The sequence below is a fragment of the Salarias fasciatus genome, chromosome 22, assembly GCF_902148845.1.
Source record: "Salarias fasciatus chromosome 22, fSalaFa1.1, whole genome shotgun sequence".
Lineage (NCBI taxonomy): Eukaryota > Metazoa > Chordata > Actinopteri > Blenniiformes > Blenniidae > Salarias > Salarias fasciatus.
The window spans coordinates 30,159,656-30,176,753 of NC_043765.1; the positions used below are offsets into that span (position 1 = coordinate 30,159,656).

General features: G+C 54.9%; 1 protein-coding gene across 1 annotated transcript; it reads right to left on the reverse strand.

Annotated features, from left to right (window-relative positions):
- Positions 1–432: 432 nt before the first annotated feature.
- glcci1a (glucocorticoid induced 1a) lies at positions 433–16,839 on the reverse strand (the record flags this gene model as incomplete). The annotated part of the gene is given in 14 exon segments (XM_030120133.1): positions 433–1,186; positions 1,189–1,349; positions 3,391–3,443; positions 3,445–3,471; positions 3,473–3,513; positions 4,334–4,387; positions 4,390–4,488; positions 4,491–4,530; positions 5,133–5,155; positions 5,158–5,228; positions 5,230–5,279; positions 9,454–9,704; positions 9,787–9,975; positions 16,494–16,839. Coding segments are annotated over 14 exon segments (1,491 nt in total), but the record flags the coding sequence as incomplete, so codon positions are not given.
- Between the last annotated feature and the right edge of the window lie 259 nt (positions 16,840–17,098).

Sequence of the window (17,098 nt, forward strand, 5' to 3'; positions counted from 1 at the left end):
ATCTGTGATGCTCCCTGATTGGCTGATCGGTGGAGCCGCTCCGCCTCCAGAGCGCCGTCCGCCGAACCTCAAGCTTTTACTGTGAAGACTGAACAGCTGGAGGCCCAGAGGGCAGCACACACACACACACACACACACACACACACACACACACACACACAACACACACACCACAACACACACACACACCACACACACAGTCTCGTATTTCTATCCTCGTGGGGACGTCCATTGACTCCCATTCATGTCTAGCCCCTAACCTGACCCTTACCCTAACCCTAACCCACACCACAACAAAGCCTAACCCTAAAGAAATGTTTTTGCACTTTACTTTTTTCAGTAACAACAACATGGTCAAGAAAACACTGTTTCTCCTACTTAGGACCGGAAAAAAAGGTCCCCACAAGGAACGTCGTTCCACGTTTTGCTATCCTTGTGGGGACATTTGGCCCCAACAAGGATAGAATACGAGAACACACACACACACACACACAACACACACCCACACACACACACACACACACAACACACCACACACACACACACAGCTCCCCCTCCTGCAGATGTTGGTTCCACGTTGACCTGAGAGCAGACCGACTGAGATCCCTGAAGAGAGACAAGGGGGGGGGGGGGGGCTTGCCTGGGGGGGGGGGCATAGACCTGAACACTTCAGCTGTTCTGCTGTGAGCAACATGCTAAACAGTCTGGGGTTTCAAACCAGCATCATCTTTTCATAGAGTGGTGTGTGTGTGTGTGTGGTGTGTGTGTGTGTGTGTGTGTGTGTGTGTGGTGTGTGTGTGAAGCTTATTCTTACTGTGAAAGTTGAAAACACATAATTTAATCAAATATATTACCAGTTTAAACTGCACCCCCGGAGCCCACAGGACTCAGCAGAGCGGTGGGTGGGCGGGGGCGGGGGGGGGGTGGGGGGGGGGGGGGGGGGGGGGGGGGGGGGTGACCCTTGGTGGTGGATTTGGGGACATTGCTGCTACGTCATGCAGACAGAAGGTGGTTGGTTGAGGGTCAGCCCGGACCTGGGAGGGGGGGGGGGGCAGCGGTGTGTGGTGGTCCGCAGCCAGAGGCCGGCTCTGCTCGGGGTCTTAGCTGCTGGGGGGGCCGTCTGTGTGGGGCTCTGCAGTCTCTGAGTGGGGGCCGGCCTCGTCCGGGGGGTCCTCTGTGCTGGTGCGGTGGAGACCTGAGGGCCGTAGGAGGGGCCGTCGGGGGGGGCCGCGGCGGCCGGCAGCTTGACGGGGCAGAAGGCGGAGCCGGTCGGGATGAAGTTGACCTTGTTCTTATCCGGACAGGAGAAGAGCGGAGCGGAGGACGAGGACGAGGACGAGGACCTGGAGCTGGAGGACAGACAGTGAGAGGTGGGGGTCTGCGGGGGTCGGACCACAGATGAAAAAAAAAACGCATGCGACAGGAACATGAAGACTGCCCGAAGTGTCCAAAACTGTCAACATGACAGTGTCCACAGGGGGCTCCAAAAACACCGTGACTCCAGAGACTCCCATTCAAAACGAAACATCAGTGAAACCGATGGGCTGAGTTTCTTCATCGTCGGAAGAGAGATCAGGTGGTCCTTCTGAAAATATATTGAATTTTCTACAGAGCGGTAAAGTTTTCATAATGAGGGGGCGTGGCTACTTGATTTACAGGTCTGCTCTGGAATGCTGGACAGATCCTTCTGGCGGCTTCAGCAGGTTTACATGAAGGAGTCTGACATTAAAGCTCGTGTCCGGAGTTTTGAAAGAGAGAGGTTTTTTAATCCAACGTCTCAGGCTCCGCCTCCCTGCTTCCATGAGCGACCAAGCCACGCCCCTTTAATTGTGCACGTATTATCTGTGGGGTGAAAATGAGAGCCTCCAGTCCTACAGCATCTCCATGTTGAGGTTTACGGTGGATGTTCAGCAGACAGTGGAATATCTGCTGCAGAGCTAACTCTCCTCGCTGGGCGAGCGGCCGTGCTCTTGGCTGCTCCACACGCTGACTGACAACTGACAAGGCGGAAGCTCGAAATCTATTGGCTGAAGCTGACCGGCGCTTTTTCGGATAACATGGGGGTCTATGAGACGAAGGCGGGGCTCATAAATACATATTATATTATATTGTAGTATGGAACCAGACTGACACATTGAAGCTCTGTGAAAAATGATTCATACACTGGAAACGAAGGGAAACCCGGACACCAGCTTTAAGATGAAGTTCTCCTCTAATTATTATTTCCACAGTGACTCAGTTTGTTGACTGGTTTTAGTTAGTGTTGATTCATTGTAACCAGGACTAGTTCCTGGATTAACTACTCAAAAAGACAGGATTCTGTTATCCTGTTTTTCTGTAATTCTACATTATATATATAGTATTAACAGTAAATAGATGTGTTGTGTTCACCAAAACAAATCATTTTTTGAGGGGTGTGTTTTGAACATGAAGTTTAGAAAACTTGAAGCAGCAGCGGGTTTGGTTCTCCTGGCTCCCGTCGGTTTGCTTGGTTCTGGATCCAGTAGCTTTGTCCCTCTCTAAACCACAGCCGAGCCGCAGCGTCACGGCTCGGGTCGGGAATCCACGGCTGGAGGGGCGGAGACAAACCAGATGGAGGGGAGCTCCGCGCTGGCGTGCCCGGCGGCCGGGGGGGGGGGGGGGGGGGGGGCAGGGGCTGGCTGGCTGGGGACAGAGCGCCGCTTGCGGCTGCTGTCAGCGCTGAGCGGCGGCTCGGCGGCGCTTCCCTCCTGAAAACCCAGGCTGTGAATCCCTGAGGAGAGCCAGGATCCTGCTGGCAGCGGCATGGCGTGGCGGCACGGCGGCGGCACGGCGGCGGCACGGCGGCGGCACGGCGCGGCGGCACGGCGGCGGCACGGTGGCGGCGGCACGGCGGCGGCACGGCGGCGGGCACGGCGCGGGTGGCACGGCGGCGGCACGGCGCGGCGGCACGGCGCGGCGGCACGGCGCGGCGGCACGGCGCGGCGGCACGGCGCGGCGGACGGCAGGCCGGCGGCGGCATGGCGGCGGCACGGCGGTGGCACGGCGCGGCGGCACGGTGGGGCGGCGGACGTTCCCGGTGTGCTTGGGATTCCGGCCAAATGCATAAACTCTGTAAATGTTAAGGAGTAAATGATATGAAACCAATGGAAGCAGTTTACTGCAGAACATCACATGGTCACACACCACAGTCTGGGCTCAGTCAGCCCCGCCCCCTGTCGCTCTCTGGCCCCGCCCCTCTCACTGTCTTTTTGTCATCTCTGGCTCCAAAATTCCAACATGTCAGCCTCCGAGGAGCCTCATTGGATGATCACAGAAACAACGGGTGACGTCACCAATGGTAGCACTTTTTTCTTTCACAGTCGCGGTCTGGACCCGGCGCTGGGGGGTTCTGGTTCCATCAGGACCTACCTCATCTCCTCGAAGGCCCGGACCTTCTCGCAGCCCTCCGGCGGCTCGCGCTTTGAACATGTAGCTGTTGTTGGGTTTGGGGGGACGATGCGAACTTGGGCAGTGGAGAGCTGCTTCCACTGTCTGTGAACACAGAGACACTGCTGGGGTCTGCTGTGGTCTGCTGGACCCCCAGCAGGGGGCGCCCTCACCCCGCCCTCACACTGTCCTGGATCCAACCATCACAGCAGAGCTGATCTGGGTTCCACCAGGATCCTGGACATGAGCTCTGCAGCTCCACCACCACCGTCTGAGGAGACGGAGGGGCGGGCCACACACACACACACACACACACACACAAACCACAACACACACGCACACACCACATACTGGACTGAACACTGCATCTGTTCCTCCACCTCACCACGCCTCCACCCAGTGTTCTGCTGACGGCCCTGCTGGCTCTGTGAGGGTCTGGCTCTCTACTCTACACCATCCTGAAGACTCCACCCCCTGCTGAGCTCCTCCTCCACCTGTCCTGAAGACTCCACCCCTGCTGAGTCCTCCTCCACCTGTCCTGAAGACTCCACCCCCTGCTGAGCTCCTCCTCCACCTGTCCTGAAGACTCCACCCCCTGCTGAGCTCCTCCTCCACCTGTCCTGAAGACTCCACCCCGCTGAGCTCCTCCTCCACTGTCCTGAAGATCCACCCCCTGCTGAGCTCCTCCACCTGTCCTGAAGATCCACACCTGCTGAGCTCCTCTCCACCCCTGTCCTGAAGACTCCACCCCTGCTGAGCTCCTCTCCACCTGTCCTGAAGACTCACCCCTGCTGAGCTCCTCCTCCACCTGCCCTGAAGACTCCACCCCTGCTGAGCTCCTCCACTGTCCTGAAGACTCCACCCCCTGCTGTCCTGCTTCAGTCCACACTCCTGAATAGAGAGCAGTGTGCTTCCGGTGTGTGACCTCTGGCTGACTTTGCGCGGTCGTACAGCAGCTCCACGGTGGAGTAGGGGCTGCGTCGTGCGAGGGGGGGCAGGCGGGCGAGGGGCAGGGCGACAGGCTGGAGCAGCTGCTGGAGCGTCGGGGGCCGAGGGGTCCGGGGGTCCCGCCGCGCTGCTGGGGGGGAAGGGCGCCCGGCGGCCGTCCGGCACCTCCAGGGACTGTGAGGGAGAGGCAGAGTAGAGCTGCAGCCGGCCGGGGGGACGGGGGGGACGGAGGGGACGGGGGGGACAGGAGGACAGAGGGGACGGGGGGATGGGGGGACAGGAGGACGGAGGGGATGGGGGGACAGGAGGAGGGGGGACAGGAGGACAGAAGGGACGGGGGGGACGGGGGGACAGGAGGACAGAGCAGAGGGGGACGGGGGACAGGAGGATGGAGGGGCGGGGGGCAGGAGGACGGAGGGGATGGGGGGATGGGGGGACAGGAGGACGGAGGGGACAGGGGGACAGAGGAGGAGGGGATGGGGGGACAGGAGGACGGAGGGGACGGGGGGACGGGAGGACAGAAGGGACGGGGGGACAGGAGGACAGGAGGGGACGGGGGGACAGAAGACAGAGGGGACGGGGGGACAGGAGGACGGAGGGGACGGGGGACAGAAGGACAGAGGGGACGGGGGGAAGGAGGGAGGGGACGGGAGGACAGGAGGACAGAGGGACGGGGGGGGGACAGGAGGACAGAGGGGGACGGGGGGATGGGGGGACAGGAGGACAGAGGGGGAGGGGGGGACAGGAGGACGGAGGGGACGGGGGGGAGGGCTCACCTTCAGCTCCTCCTTCTCGCCGTGTCTCTGATGAAGACCTTATCCAGCTCGTGGTTGATGCCCTCCATGCTGCTGGGCACCCTGGAGATGGACGGTTGGGCACGTGATGTTGGACAGCGGCATCTGGGACGACTTCGACAGGACATGCTGCGAGGACATGTCAACGTCACTCCGAGAAAACAAACAGTCAGACCGACTCCAACCGAGAAAACAACAGTCAGACCGGCTCCACACCGGAGAAAACAACAGTCAGACCGGCTCCACACGAGGAAAACAACAGTCAGACCGGCTCCACACGAGAAAACAACAGTCAGACCGGCTCCACACGAGGGAAAACAACAGTCAGACCGACTCCACACGAGGAAAAAAACAGTCAGACCGGCTCCACACCGAGAAAACAACAGTCAGACCGGCTCCACACCGAGGAGAAAACAACAGTCAGACCGGCTCCACACCGAGGGAAAACAACAGTCAGACCGGCTCCATACCGAGGAAAACAACAGTCAGACTGGCTCCACACCGAGGGAAAACAACAGTCAGACTGGCTCCACACCGAGAGGAAAACAACAGTCAGACTGGCTCCACACCGAGAAAACAACAGTCAGACCGGCTCCACACCGAGGAAAACAACAGTCAGACCGGCTCCATACCGAGGAAAACAACAGTCAGACCGGCTCCATACCGAGAAAACAACAGTCAGACCGGCTCCATACCGAGAAAACAAAGGTCAGACTGGCTCCACACCGAGAAAACAACAGACTGGCTCCACACCGAGGAGAAAACAACAGTCAGACTGACTCCACACTGAGAAAACAACAGTCAGACTGACTCCCACCAGAGGAAACAACAGTCAGACTGACTCCAACCGAGAAAACAACAGTCAGACTGACTCCAACTGAGAAAACAACAGTCAGACTGGCTCCACACCGAGAAAACAACAGTCAGACGGCTCCACACCGAGGAAAACAACAGTCAGACTGGCTCCACCGAGAAAACAACAGTCAGACCGGCTCCACACGAGAAAACAAAGTCAGACCGGCTCCATACCGAGAAAACAACAGTCAGACCGGCTCCATACCGAGAAAACAACAGTCAGACCGGCTCCATACCGAGAAAACAAAGGTCAGACTGGCACACACGAGAAAACAACAGTCAGACTGGCTCCACACCGAGAAAACAACAGTCAGACTGACTCCACACTGAGAAAACAACAGTCAGACTGACTCCACACCGGGAAACAACAGTCAGACTGACTCCACACCGAGAAACAACAGTCAGACTGACTCCACACTGAGAAAACAACAGTCAGACTGGCTCCACACCGAGAAAACAACAGTCAGACCGGCTCCACACCGAGAAAACAACAGTCAGCCTGGCTCCACCAGAAAACAACAGTCAGACTGGCTCCACGCCTCAGAATGTTGTACACAGCCTCAGCTCCAGGAGGAGCTCTTGGCCGTCAGCAGCCCCGGGGCTCGCTGTGGAGACGCCGTTCCTCTTGTGTTTCACGTGCAGAAGACAGCCGATGATTTTCAAATGAAGAGTCCAACACTCCACCTTCACTGACTGTTCAGATTGTCATCCTGGCGTTAATGAGATACCAGCTCTCCCCGAACAGCCGACGGAGGACGACAGCGCGCAAATACGCAGCTGACGTCAGATAGCATGAAATGAAGTGTTCACACTCCACGTTCCATTCGGAACTTTCAGTGAGGATGAAGCTTTTGACATGTTTTTTCTTTAAAGCATCAAGTCTGGTGTTAACTATGTTGAAATATACTTTTGTTAATTGTACAAATGTCTGTTAAGCGTCTATGAATGACCGGGGGAAAAAATAAAAACTGTCACAGGAACCAGTGACTGAAGGACTGGACAGACTGAGATGGACATGAGGAATATTCAGTGTCCTCTGCCTCAAAGACAGAACATCTGAACACTCTGACTGTCAGACACATGATGCCAAACAGACGAAGCAGTCTGAGGACAGGAGTTTTTCCTGCTGACTGAACTGTTCTGAAGAGATGATCTCTGACAGGAGAACCGTGAGGTTCTGCTGAACCGTCCAGGTTGTTGTTAACAAGAGAACCAGGAGTGTGAGAACGTCTGGTCTGTCTGGAGAAACGAGCCGAAGCTGCTCAGAAGGATCTTCACGTTCTGGAGGATGACTGTTTTTATGAAAAACAAACGCAGCTGTGGAACCTGAGAGAACCGTTCTGGAAAGAAGAGCTTCAGCAGGAGAACCGTGGTGCTGAGCTGCTTCACCAAATGATCTTAGAGTTTTGAAAATGCAGTTTCTGTTTCAAGAAACGAGCCAAACCACACTCACACACCACCTGTAATTCCTGGGCAGACCACCAGAGGGCCACACACCACACTTTACGAGGGGCTGGTTTCCAGCGGGTGGAGGACCAGGGTGGAGGGTGAGGAGTGGGGGGTGGAGCGTGGAGGGGGGGGGGGGGGGTACCTCTGCGGGGCTGACTGCAGTGGAAGAGTGGCGGTGGAGGACGACTGATGGGGGGACAGGTGCTCCCGGTCTGGGTCGTCCTCCCTGTTGGCTGCTCTGGTTCTGATGATGGAGCTTTGAAATCTCCTGGACGCACACACACACACACGCACACACATGCATACATAACAACACACACACACACACACAAAAAGCATGAGTACCTAAAGGAAGCAAGCAGTAAAAACCTTCAAATGTGCCACACAGGAGGAAGGAGTGACAGCATGGCGGCAGAGCAGCGGCATGTCCACTAGATGGCACCAGAGGGCAGATCCAGAGCACTGGACAGGTCATCCATCCATCCATCCACCCGTTCACCCACATCCATCCATCCACACCATCCATCCACCCAACCATCCATCCACCCAGCACCCACCCCAACCATCCATCCATCCGCCACCCCCAACCATCCATCCATCCATCCACCCATCCATCCACCCAACCATCCATCCCATCCACCCACCATCATCCATCCACCCAACCATCCATCCATCCACCCATCCATCCACCCAACCATCCACCCATCCATCCATCCATCCATCCACCCAACCATCCATCCACCCACCCAACCATCCATCCACCCACCCAACCATCCATCCATCCACCCACCACCCATCCATCCATCCATCCATCCCATCCATCCACCAACCATCCATTCATCCATCCACCCATCCATCCATCCACCCATCATCCACCACCCACCCATCCATCCATCCACCCAACCATCCATCCATCCATCCACCCATCCACCCACCACAACCATCCACCCACCCACCCACCATCCATCCATCCATCCCCATCCATCCATCCACATCCACCCATCCACATCCATCCAACAATCCATTCATCCATCCACCCATCCATCCCAACCATCCATCCATCCATCCATCCATCCACCCACCACCCATCCATCCATCCACCCAACCATCCATCCATCCATCCACCCATCCACCACCAACCATCCACCCACCCACAACCACCATCCATCCATCCACCCATCATCCACACACCACCAACCATCCATCCACCACCATCCATCCACCCACCATCCATCCATCCATCCACCATCCTCCATCCATCCACCCATCCATCCGTCCTCTGGCTGTTCCATGTGTTTGCTTCACTTCAGCCCTATTAATAAAGAAGTTGTGAAGGAATGCTGTGCTGTGTGTTGCTGGTGTTGCTGTGTGTTGTGTTGCTGTTGTTGTGTGCATTCCTGTGTGTTGCTGTGTGTTGTGTTGCTGTGTGTTGCTGTGCTGTGTGTGCTGTGTGTGCTGTGTGTATGTTGCTGTGGTTGCGTGCTGTGTGTTGCTGTGCTGTGTGTTGCTGTGTGTTGCGTGTGTGTGTGCGTGCTGTGTGTTGCGTGTGTTGCTGTGCTGTATGTTGCTGTGTGTGCGTGCTGTGTGTTGCTGTGCTGTGTGTTGCTGTGTGTGCTGTGCTGTATGTTGCTGTGTGTTGCGTGCTGTGTATTGCTGGTGTCTGTGTGTTGCTGTGTGTGCTGTGTGTTCATCCCACTGCAGCGAGGTGAACTTTAACCCCTGAGGATGGAGCGACCTCCGAGCAGCAGCGCTCTTGGGAGAAATCCACCGTGGCTGTGGGTCAGGTGACCACACGGCCGATGTGCCCTTCAGCCAGGCAGAGGCAGCGAGGCCGAGGGCTGCGCTCCACGGCTGGTCAGCCGGACCTCGGGGAAACCTGGTCCCAGGAGACCCGGTCAGTTTGGACCACGCTCACAGGGAAGCCATGAATCCAGGGAGCCGCTGCCCCACGATGCCGAGCGCTGGGGTCCGGGTCACCGTGGTTCTGTCCCCGCTTCACCCAGGAGTCTGCAGGAGCGCCACAGTCCCACTCAGCTCCCAGACCCCGGCAGTCCGGGTGACGGGGGACTGGAGGTGTTGGGTCGGTTGTTGGGCAGGTTGTTGGGGACCTGGTGTCGTGCAGGTTGGGGACCCGGTGTTGGGACCCGGTTGCTGGTCCCTGCTCACAGTGGTCCCTGAGGCTCCGGCTGGACTTGCTGGTACTCAGCGCCCCCTCGGGGAGCCTCAGGGTGCTGAGTTGCTGGCCGAGCTCTGCAGGGAGCCGGAGGTGGTTCCTCCACTCTGGAGCACGATGCTGTGTGAGCCCTGAAACACCGCCAACCCCGCTCCACACGTCTCTGGTGGAGCTGATGCTCAGGTTGCTGCTCAGGTTGCTGCTCAGGTTGCTGCTCAGGTTGCTGCTCAGGTTGTGTGAAGTTGCTGCTCAGGTTGCTGCTCAGGTTGCTGCTCAGGTTGCTGCTCAGGTTGCTGCTCAGGTTGCTGGTGAAGTTGCTGCTAAGGTTGCTGCTCAGGTTGCCTCCTCCTGCTCCGGCAGGTGTTCAGAGGACAGTCCAGCCTCTCAGCCTTCATGCTGTCATTAACAGGAGCTCCAGACGGCGGCCAATGGCTCCTCTCTTTGGCCCGGCTGCTGACGTAGCTGATGGAGCGCATCATGCAACACTCACCGGTGTGTGTGTGTGTGTGTGTGTGTGTGTGTGCGCTCACCTGTGTGGATGTATGGCTCATCCAGGACGGGTCAGGGTCATGAGGGTCGTGGGGTCGTTGCGGCGCTGCAGTCGACCCCGGTGACGGCCCCGGTGCCGATGCTCTCTGATGGCCCCCGCTGGGCGCCTGCTGCAGCTGAAACACCAGAGACCACCATCAGACCGCCCTCACTGGGACCCTGGGGACAGTGGTCACGTTCTGGTGCTCTGGGGAGCTCTGGAGGGTCAAGGGTCGAGCTCAGGGAGCTGCAGCGGTGACCCGGTACAGGACCTGCTAGTCTGGACCACTGATCAGGCAGAACGTCTTGAGACAGTCTGGTCAGAGGGGATCTTCAGACATGCTGGCTGATGGGACGCCGCCGGACTGTAAACCAGGTTGGCTTCCTTCATACCATCATCCCACAGGTCCGGCGGGCCCGCCTGGTCCACAGACCACTGTTTGGCACCCCTGAGCTGGATCCAGGAGGATAAATAAATGCTGGTTTCACTCTGCCCAGGCCCGAGACCCTGAGTCCACGGTCAATGTTCCTGCTCCCATGTGGCCTCAGCTCTGCTTCTGCACCAGAAAGACTCCAGACCTCCAGACCTCCAGACCTCTACACAGACCTCCAGACCTCCACACAGACCTCCAGAGCTCCAGACCTCCAGACCTCTACACAGACCTCCAGACCTCCAGAGCTCCAGACCTCTACACAGACCTCCAGAGCTCCAGAGCTCCAGACCTCTACACAGACCTCCAGACCTCCACACAGACCTCCAGAGCTCCAGACCTCTACACAGACCTGCAGAGCTCCAGACCTCCAGACCTCTACACAGACCTCCAGAGCTCCAGACCTCCAGACCTCTACACAGACCTCCAGACCTCTACACAGACCTCCAGACCTCACACAGACCTCCAGAGCTCCAGACCTCCAGACTCTACACAGACCTCCAGACCTCCACACAGACCTCCAGAGCTCCAGACCTCCAGACCTCTACACAGACCTCCAGACCTCCAGAGCTCCAGACCTCTACACAGACCTCCAGAGCCACACAGACCTCCAGAGCTCCAGACCTCCAGACCTCTACACAGACCTCCAGACCTCCAGAGCTCCAGACCTCTACAAGACCTCCAGAGCTCTACACAGACCTCCAGAGCTCCAGACCTCTACACAGACCTCCAGACCTCTACACAGACCTCCAGACCTCTACACAGACCTCCAGAGCTCCAGACCTCTACACAGACCTCCAGACCTCCACACAGACCTCCAGAGCTCCAGAGCTCCAGACCTCCACACCTCCAGACCTCCAGACCTCCAGACCTCCAGACCTCCAGACCTCCAGACCTCCAGACCTCCACACCTCCAGACCTCCAGACCTCCAGACCTCCACACCTCCACACCTCCAGACCTCCACACCTCCAGACCTCCACACCTCCAGACCTCCAGACCTCCAGAGCGACCAGGAAGTGAACCACAGCTGAACAGGAAGTGAACCACAGCTGAATAGGAAGTAGACCACAGCTGAACAGGAAGTGGACCACAGCTGAACAGGAAGTGGACCACAGCTGAACAGGAAGTGGACCGCAGGTGAACAGGAAGTGGACCGCAGGTGAGCATGTCCTGTAGATATCCTCCTCTTAGCGTTCGATAATGTGAAAAACTGAAAGGGGCTCCAGGCCTGAAACTGTATGAATTCATAAAGACGAGGGAAGAAAGCAGTTCAGGATCTCTGATCCCCAGAGAAGGGGTGAGATCTATGTCCAGGGGCCACATGTGTGACAGTGCTGCGTTGGAGCTAAAGGTGGAGTTGATGTTCCAGAGGCAGAGGCCTGGCACACACTCAAACAGCATCACTGCTACCAGCAGAGTCCAGGGACAGAGACCCTGGAGACACTGAGAGCCTGCTCGTGTCTGGGGGGCAGCTATGCCCGGTGTCACCACACAGCCACCAGCTGACTCCACAACACTCGAGCTGGGAATTCTGGCTCTTTGAGGGGAGCCGTCTCCTGAGGAGCCGTTCATTTGAAAGAGCCGTTCAAGAGCCTGGCTCCCTGACGAACGTCACGTGACTCTATCAGAGACATCAGCCTCATTAGTGTAGAGTCAATCCGTTACTTTCTGACAACTGACAGGGTTACTGTCAGTTATGAGTTGTTATCTGGTGCTTTAATTTGTTTAATGACACAGATTTAAGACATGTTTTCTGATACACATTACACTGTGGCTTACCTCGCACGTTGTCCCCAGAAAAGAGCTTCAAAATGCTGCTACGTGTCCTTTAACTGAGCATTTTATGGAGTGTGTGTGTGTGTGTGTGTGTGTGTGTGTGTGTGTGGTGTGTGGTTCCATTGCTGAAACGTGTGATAAAGCGGTCAATACGGTGTTTTAAATTATCTGGTTTCCTTGTTACCTGGTGACTGACTTCCTTCAGCACTTCCTGCTGCTGCTGCTGGCAGCGGATGTTGAAATCAGACTCATTAAAGGTCTGACAGCTTTTTAACATCTATCAGCAACAAGGGACGTGAAAGAAACCCAGTTACCAGTTAACAAGGAAACTAGTTCTTCCAAAACACCGGCTCCTCTCCGGTTTCGAGACACTTCTCCTCCACTAGCTAGCTGCTGCGTTCAGGTGACTGGAGCGAGCCACGGAAAACTGAAACTCGGTCATTCACTTAAAAGAGCCGTTCAAACGAACGGTTCATTGAATGTCACACAACAACACCACCACCAGCAGCTGACTCCACATCACATCTAGGGGTGAACAGTACAGTGTTTCCCCTAGGATCGGCCCCTTGGGGGGTTGCGTCGGTCATTGTCGCCGTCATACAAAAACTCCAAATAAGGAATTTGAGTCATAATATGTTTTTCTTTTTCATTTCTAATTAGAGCTGGGCAAAGATTACATTTCTTAATCGCGATTAATTGGACCCCAATCCTGGAGTTAATCGCGATTAATCGCCACAGCAAACAAGCCATGACGGACGCTAACTTTGACAAGTGACTGTGTGAAGCCGTCAGGCTGTAGCTCCGCTACAAAGACATCCAGAGAGAGAAGGTGCGTTCGACGTGAGAAAGCCAGAGGCAGACCTTTAAGACTTTTGAGCCGCCCCGCCCAGATGTGGCCCGGCGTCATGATACGTAGGACCTACGTAGGGCATCGAAAACTCGCGAGACCCAAACGAGATCGGTCACAGAGGTAGCCGCGTGAGCTGCTCGAGAGCAACTCACCGCGCTACCTGGCCCACCGCTCTGTTTCATCCAGGCAGGGGATTGGACCCCAGCCCACTCGTCATCAGTTTGATGACAACGCGCTTTATTTGCATAAATAAACACCCAGTCCCGGCTCCAGCCCAGTGTAGAGGGGGGGGGGGGGGGGGCAGCGGCGGCTACAAAGGGGGGGGGGGGGGGGGGGGGGGGGCAGCGGCGGCGAAAAAGTAACGGAGCAACACAAAGACAGAATCCACAGATCAGAGGCCTGTTCTACTGTGTCCAACAACATATGATCATTAATCACATTGGTAAAAAGCACAAATGGTAATAAAACAAATGATAAAATAACCAGCCCTCACCTTTAGTAGAGCTGGAGTCTCCACTTTTTTTTTTTTTTAATTTTGAATAGCGCAACACTTCATATTGATTTGATCAAGCCAGTGGAGTTGCTGTTGTTTTTTAAGCACAAAATAGACTGAAAATTATTTATTAATTTTTTGGACTGAGGGGGCGAGGCAGTCTGCCCCCCTTGATGCCTGGTTGCACTTGCAGCAGCAGGCACGCTTCACATGACAGAAGCCAAAACGTAACTTAAAATTATTTTGTTTTTTAAAATTGTATTCATTTCAGTTAACTGAATATGAATTAACACAATGTGACACACAAAAGAAATTATGAATTCTTTTGTTTTTAATAAGAAAAAAAAATTACCCCTCTGACAGCCAGGGGGGGCAAGGAGGCACGGGGGGGGGCATTGCCACCCGGACGACGGCCTGTAAACACCCCCACAGTGGAGTCATGAGAAACACCAACATGGAGAACATAGGGTTGTCCGACTTGGAGGCAGACTTATAACACGCCCACGGCTGCGCCGTCTGCTTCGTCTAGCTGTCTGCCTCTGGCTTTGCCATCGTGAACAACCTAGAGACACTGGAGGACGGAGACAGAGACTCTGTCAGGAGGGAGGAGGAGGTCTGCCCACACAAGTCAAAGTATCTAATCACTCAGGCGCCGCCCACAATTCAGAAACAGAAAAAAAGTCTAAATCTACTCTGATGAAATGATAACAGACTGACAATGTATGAGCTTCATTTACTATAAATAATCTGGAATAAAGGAGCAGAGGAACAGTCTGGAGCCAGAAAGCTTCTGGAGGATCAGCATGGAGCGCACGCTGAGCCAGATGTAGCAGCAGACAAGGCACGTGCGCAGGGGGTGCACGGAGAATTCATTTGACTTATTACCAAGCAGCACATTTATCTCATCCTGTTTGCATTAAACAGTACGCTGTTACAGTAACTTGTTGTTTACAAACATGGAGGTTCTGCATTTTGTTCCCGTACCGTATCGAGCCGACCGTGCTCAGGACCAAGGTACGTTACACCCGACTAACATCACCGCCATAACTACATAACCAGCATAACTAACATCACCAGCATAACTAGCATCACCAGCATAACTAGCATCACCAGCATAACTAACATCACCAGCATAACTAGCATCACCACCATAACTAGCATCCGCCATAACTAACATAACCAGCATGACTAAATCACCACCATAACTAGCATCACCGCCATAACTAACATCACCACATAACTAGCATCACCACCATAACTAGCATCACCGCCATAACTAACATAACCAGCATAACTAACATCACCAGCATAACTAACATCACCAGCATAACTAGCATCACCAGCATAACTAACTCACCAGCATAACTAGCATCACCACCATAACTAGCATCACCGCCATAACTAACATAACCAGCATGACTAACATCACCACCATAACTAGCATCACCGCCAAACTAAATCACCACCATAACTAGCATCACCACCATAACTAAATCACCACCATAACTAGCACCAGCATGACTAACATCACCAGCATAACTAGCATCACCGCCATAACTAACATCACCACCATAATAGCATCACCGCCAAATAACATCACCGCCATAACTAACATCACCACCATAACTAACATCCAACCATAACTAACATCACCGCCATAACTAACATCACCACCATAACTAACATCACCACCATAACTAACATCAGCCATAAACATCACCAGCATAACAAGCATCACCACTAACATTATTACCACCTTACTTCATCATCATCATCATCATCATCCAGGGCATGTTTACTTCTCCTCATCATCCTCATCATCACCATCCATAGCAAGTTTACTTTATCATCATCATCATCATCATCATCATCCATTACGTTTACTTAATCATCATCATCATGATCATCATCACCATCCATAGCAAGTTTCCTTTATCATCACCATCATCATCACCATCATCATCATCCATTACATGTTTACTTCATCATCATCATCATCATCACTATCCATAACATGTTTACCTCCTCATCAGCGCATTAGCCCATCACTCAGCGCTGTCGTAGCTCCTGCTCAAACTGTTAGACGTGTGAAATCCGGGCTGCTGCCATGATGGCAACTAGGACGCGATTATAATTACATCTTCTACTGTATCCTCTCCCCGTTTTAGCGTCGGGTCACAGATGCTTTCTGACCCAATTAGGAAGCTAACGAGCTAGCCTAGCATCCAGGCAGCTAGGTGGTCGCTAAAGACGGGGCTGGCCGCTAAATCCAGCCTCGCTGGAGGAAAACATCAATTCCATGTTGTCGGCCAAAGTGTCAAAATTAAAAAGGCTTTAAGGAATTCGGATCGTATTGTCCTTGCCAATCCCATTTGATTTACAATTCGGCTGGGACACATTTTTATCACAGCAAACACTGACGTTCAAAGCTTGTTTTCTGAGCTACTGCGCGCTGCTCTTCCCATTAGCTTGACTCACCAAAACACAACATGGCGTTCGGTGACGAGCGACGGGGAAAATGATTAAAAGGTGAGATTTTCTCACGTGTCCAGTCATCAACAGATAAATACACGAACGCCGAATATAAAGTGAGCATTTCATCTTTCGGTAAATCACACGTTGGCGTGCCAGGAAACATAGATCATTTCAACCGACTATCGAGAACGTATAACTGACATTTTTTCCATGCTAGTTCGGTGTGACGATGGCTACACGGGCAGCCGTAGCCTAGCGCCGAGCTACTGGAAAGATGCTGCGCGCAATTGGAGCAAACTTCATGACGGTTACCTGGAGACAGGTGGGCGCTCGGGCCGGTCCGGGAAGCTCCCGCTGTCCGCTGGACACAGCCTCTGCTGGGGACCAGCCTGCCGTCCGAGCCGCTTCCAGCCGGGTTGGCGGGACTGGAGCAACGGGACGTCGTCGGTCCTGTGTTGCTCCCGGCTACGGAGGAGGAGGAGGGGGAGGAGGAGGAAGAGGAGCGGCGGGTTGGGCTCTGGTGGTTTCCACGCAGGAGCCCGTACGGCACCGGGGATCGGATCGGACAGGGTGCAGCTGGACCGGTACGGAGCGGCGGGAGGACGGAGGGGAGCTGGTGGCTCGTCCGGCAGCTCCCCCTCGGCGGCAGTGCAACAAGTTGTCCCGGAAGAAGGTCGCGAAGAAGAAACGTCCAGTGACCCGAGAGACGGAGGAGGAGGAGGATGCAGATGATGATGAGGAGGAGGAGATAGAGGATGAGGAGGATGATGATGGACGAGAGGAGGATGAAGATGGACGATGATGAGGAGGAGATAGAGGATGAGGAGGAGGAGGAGGAGAGGATGATGAGGAGGAGGAGGAGAGGAGGAGGATGAGGGGGAGCAGGAGGAGGATGATGATGAGGAGGAGAGGAGGAG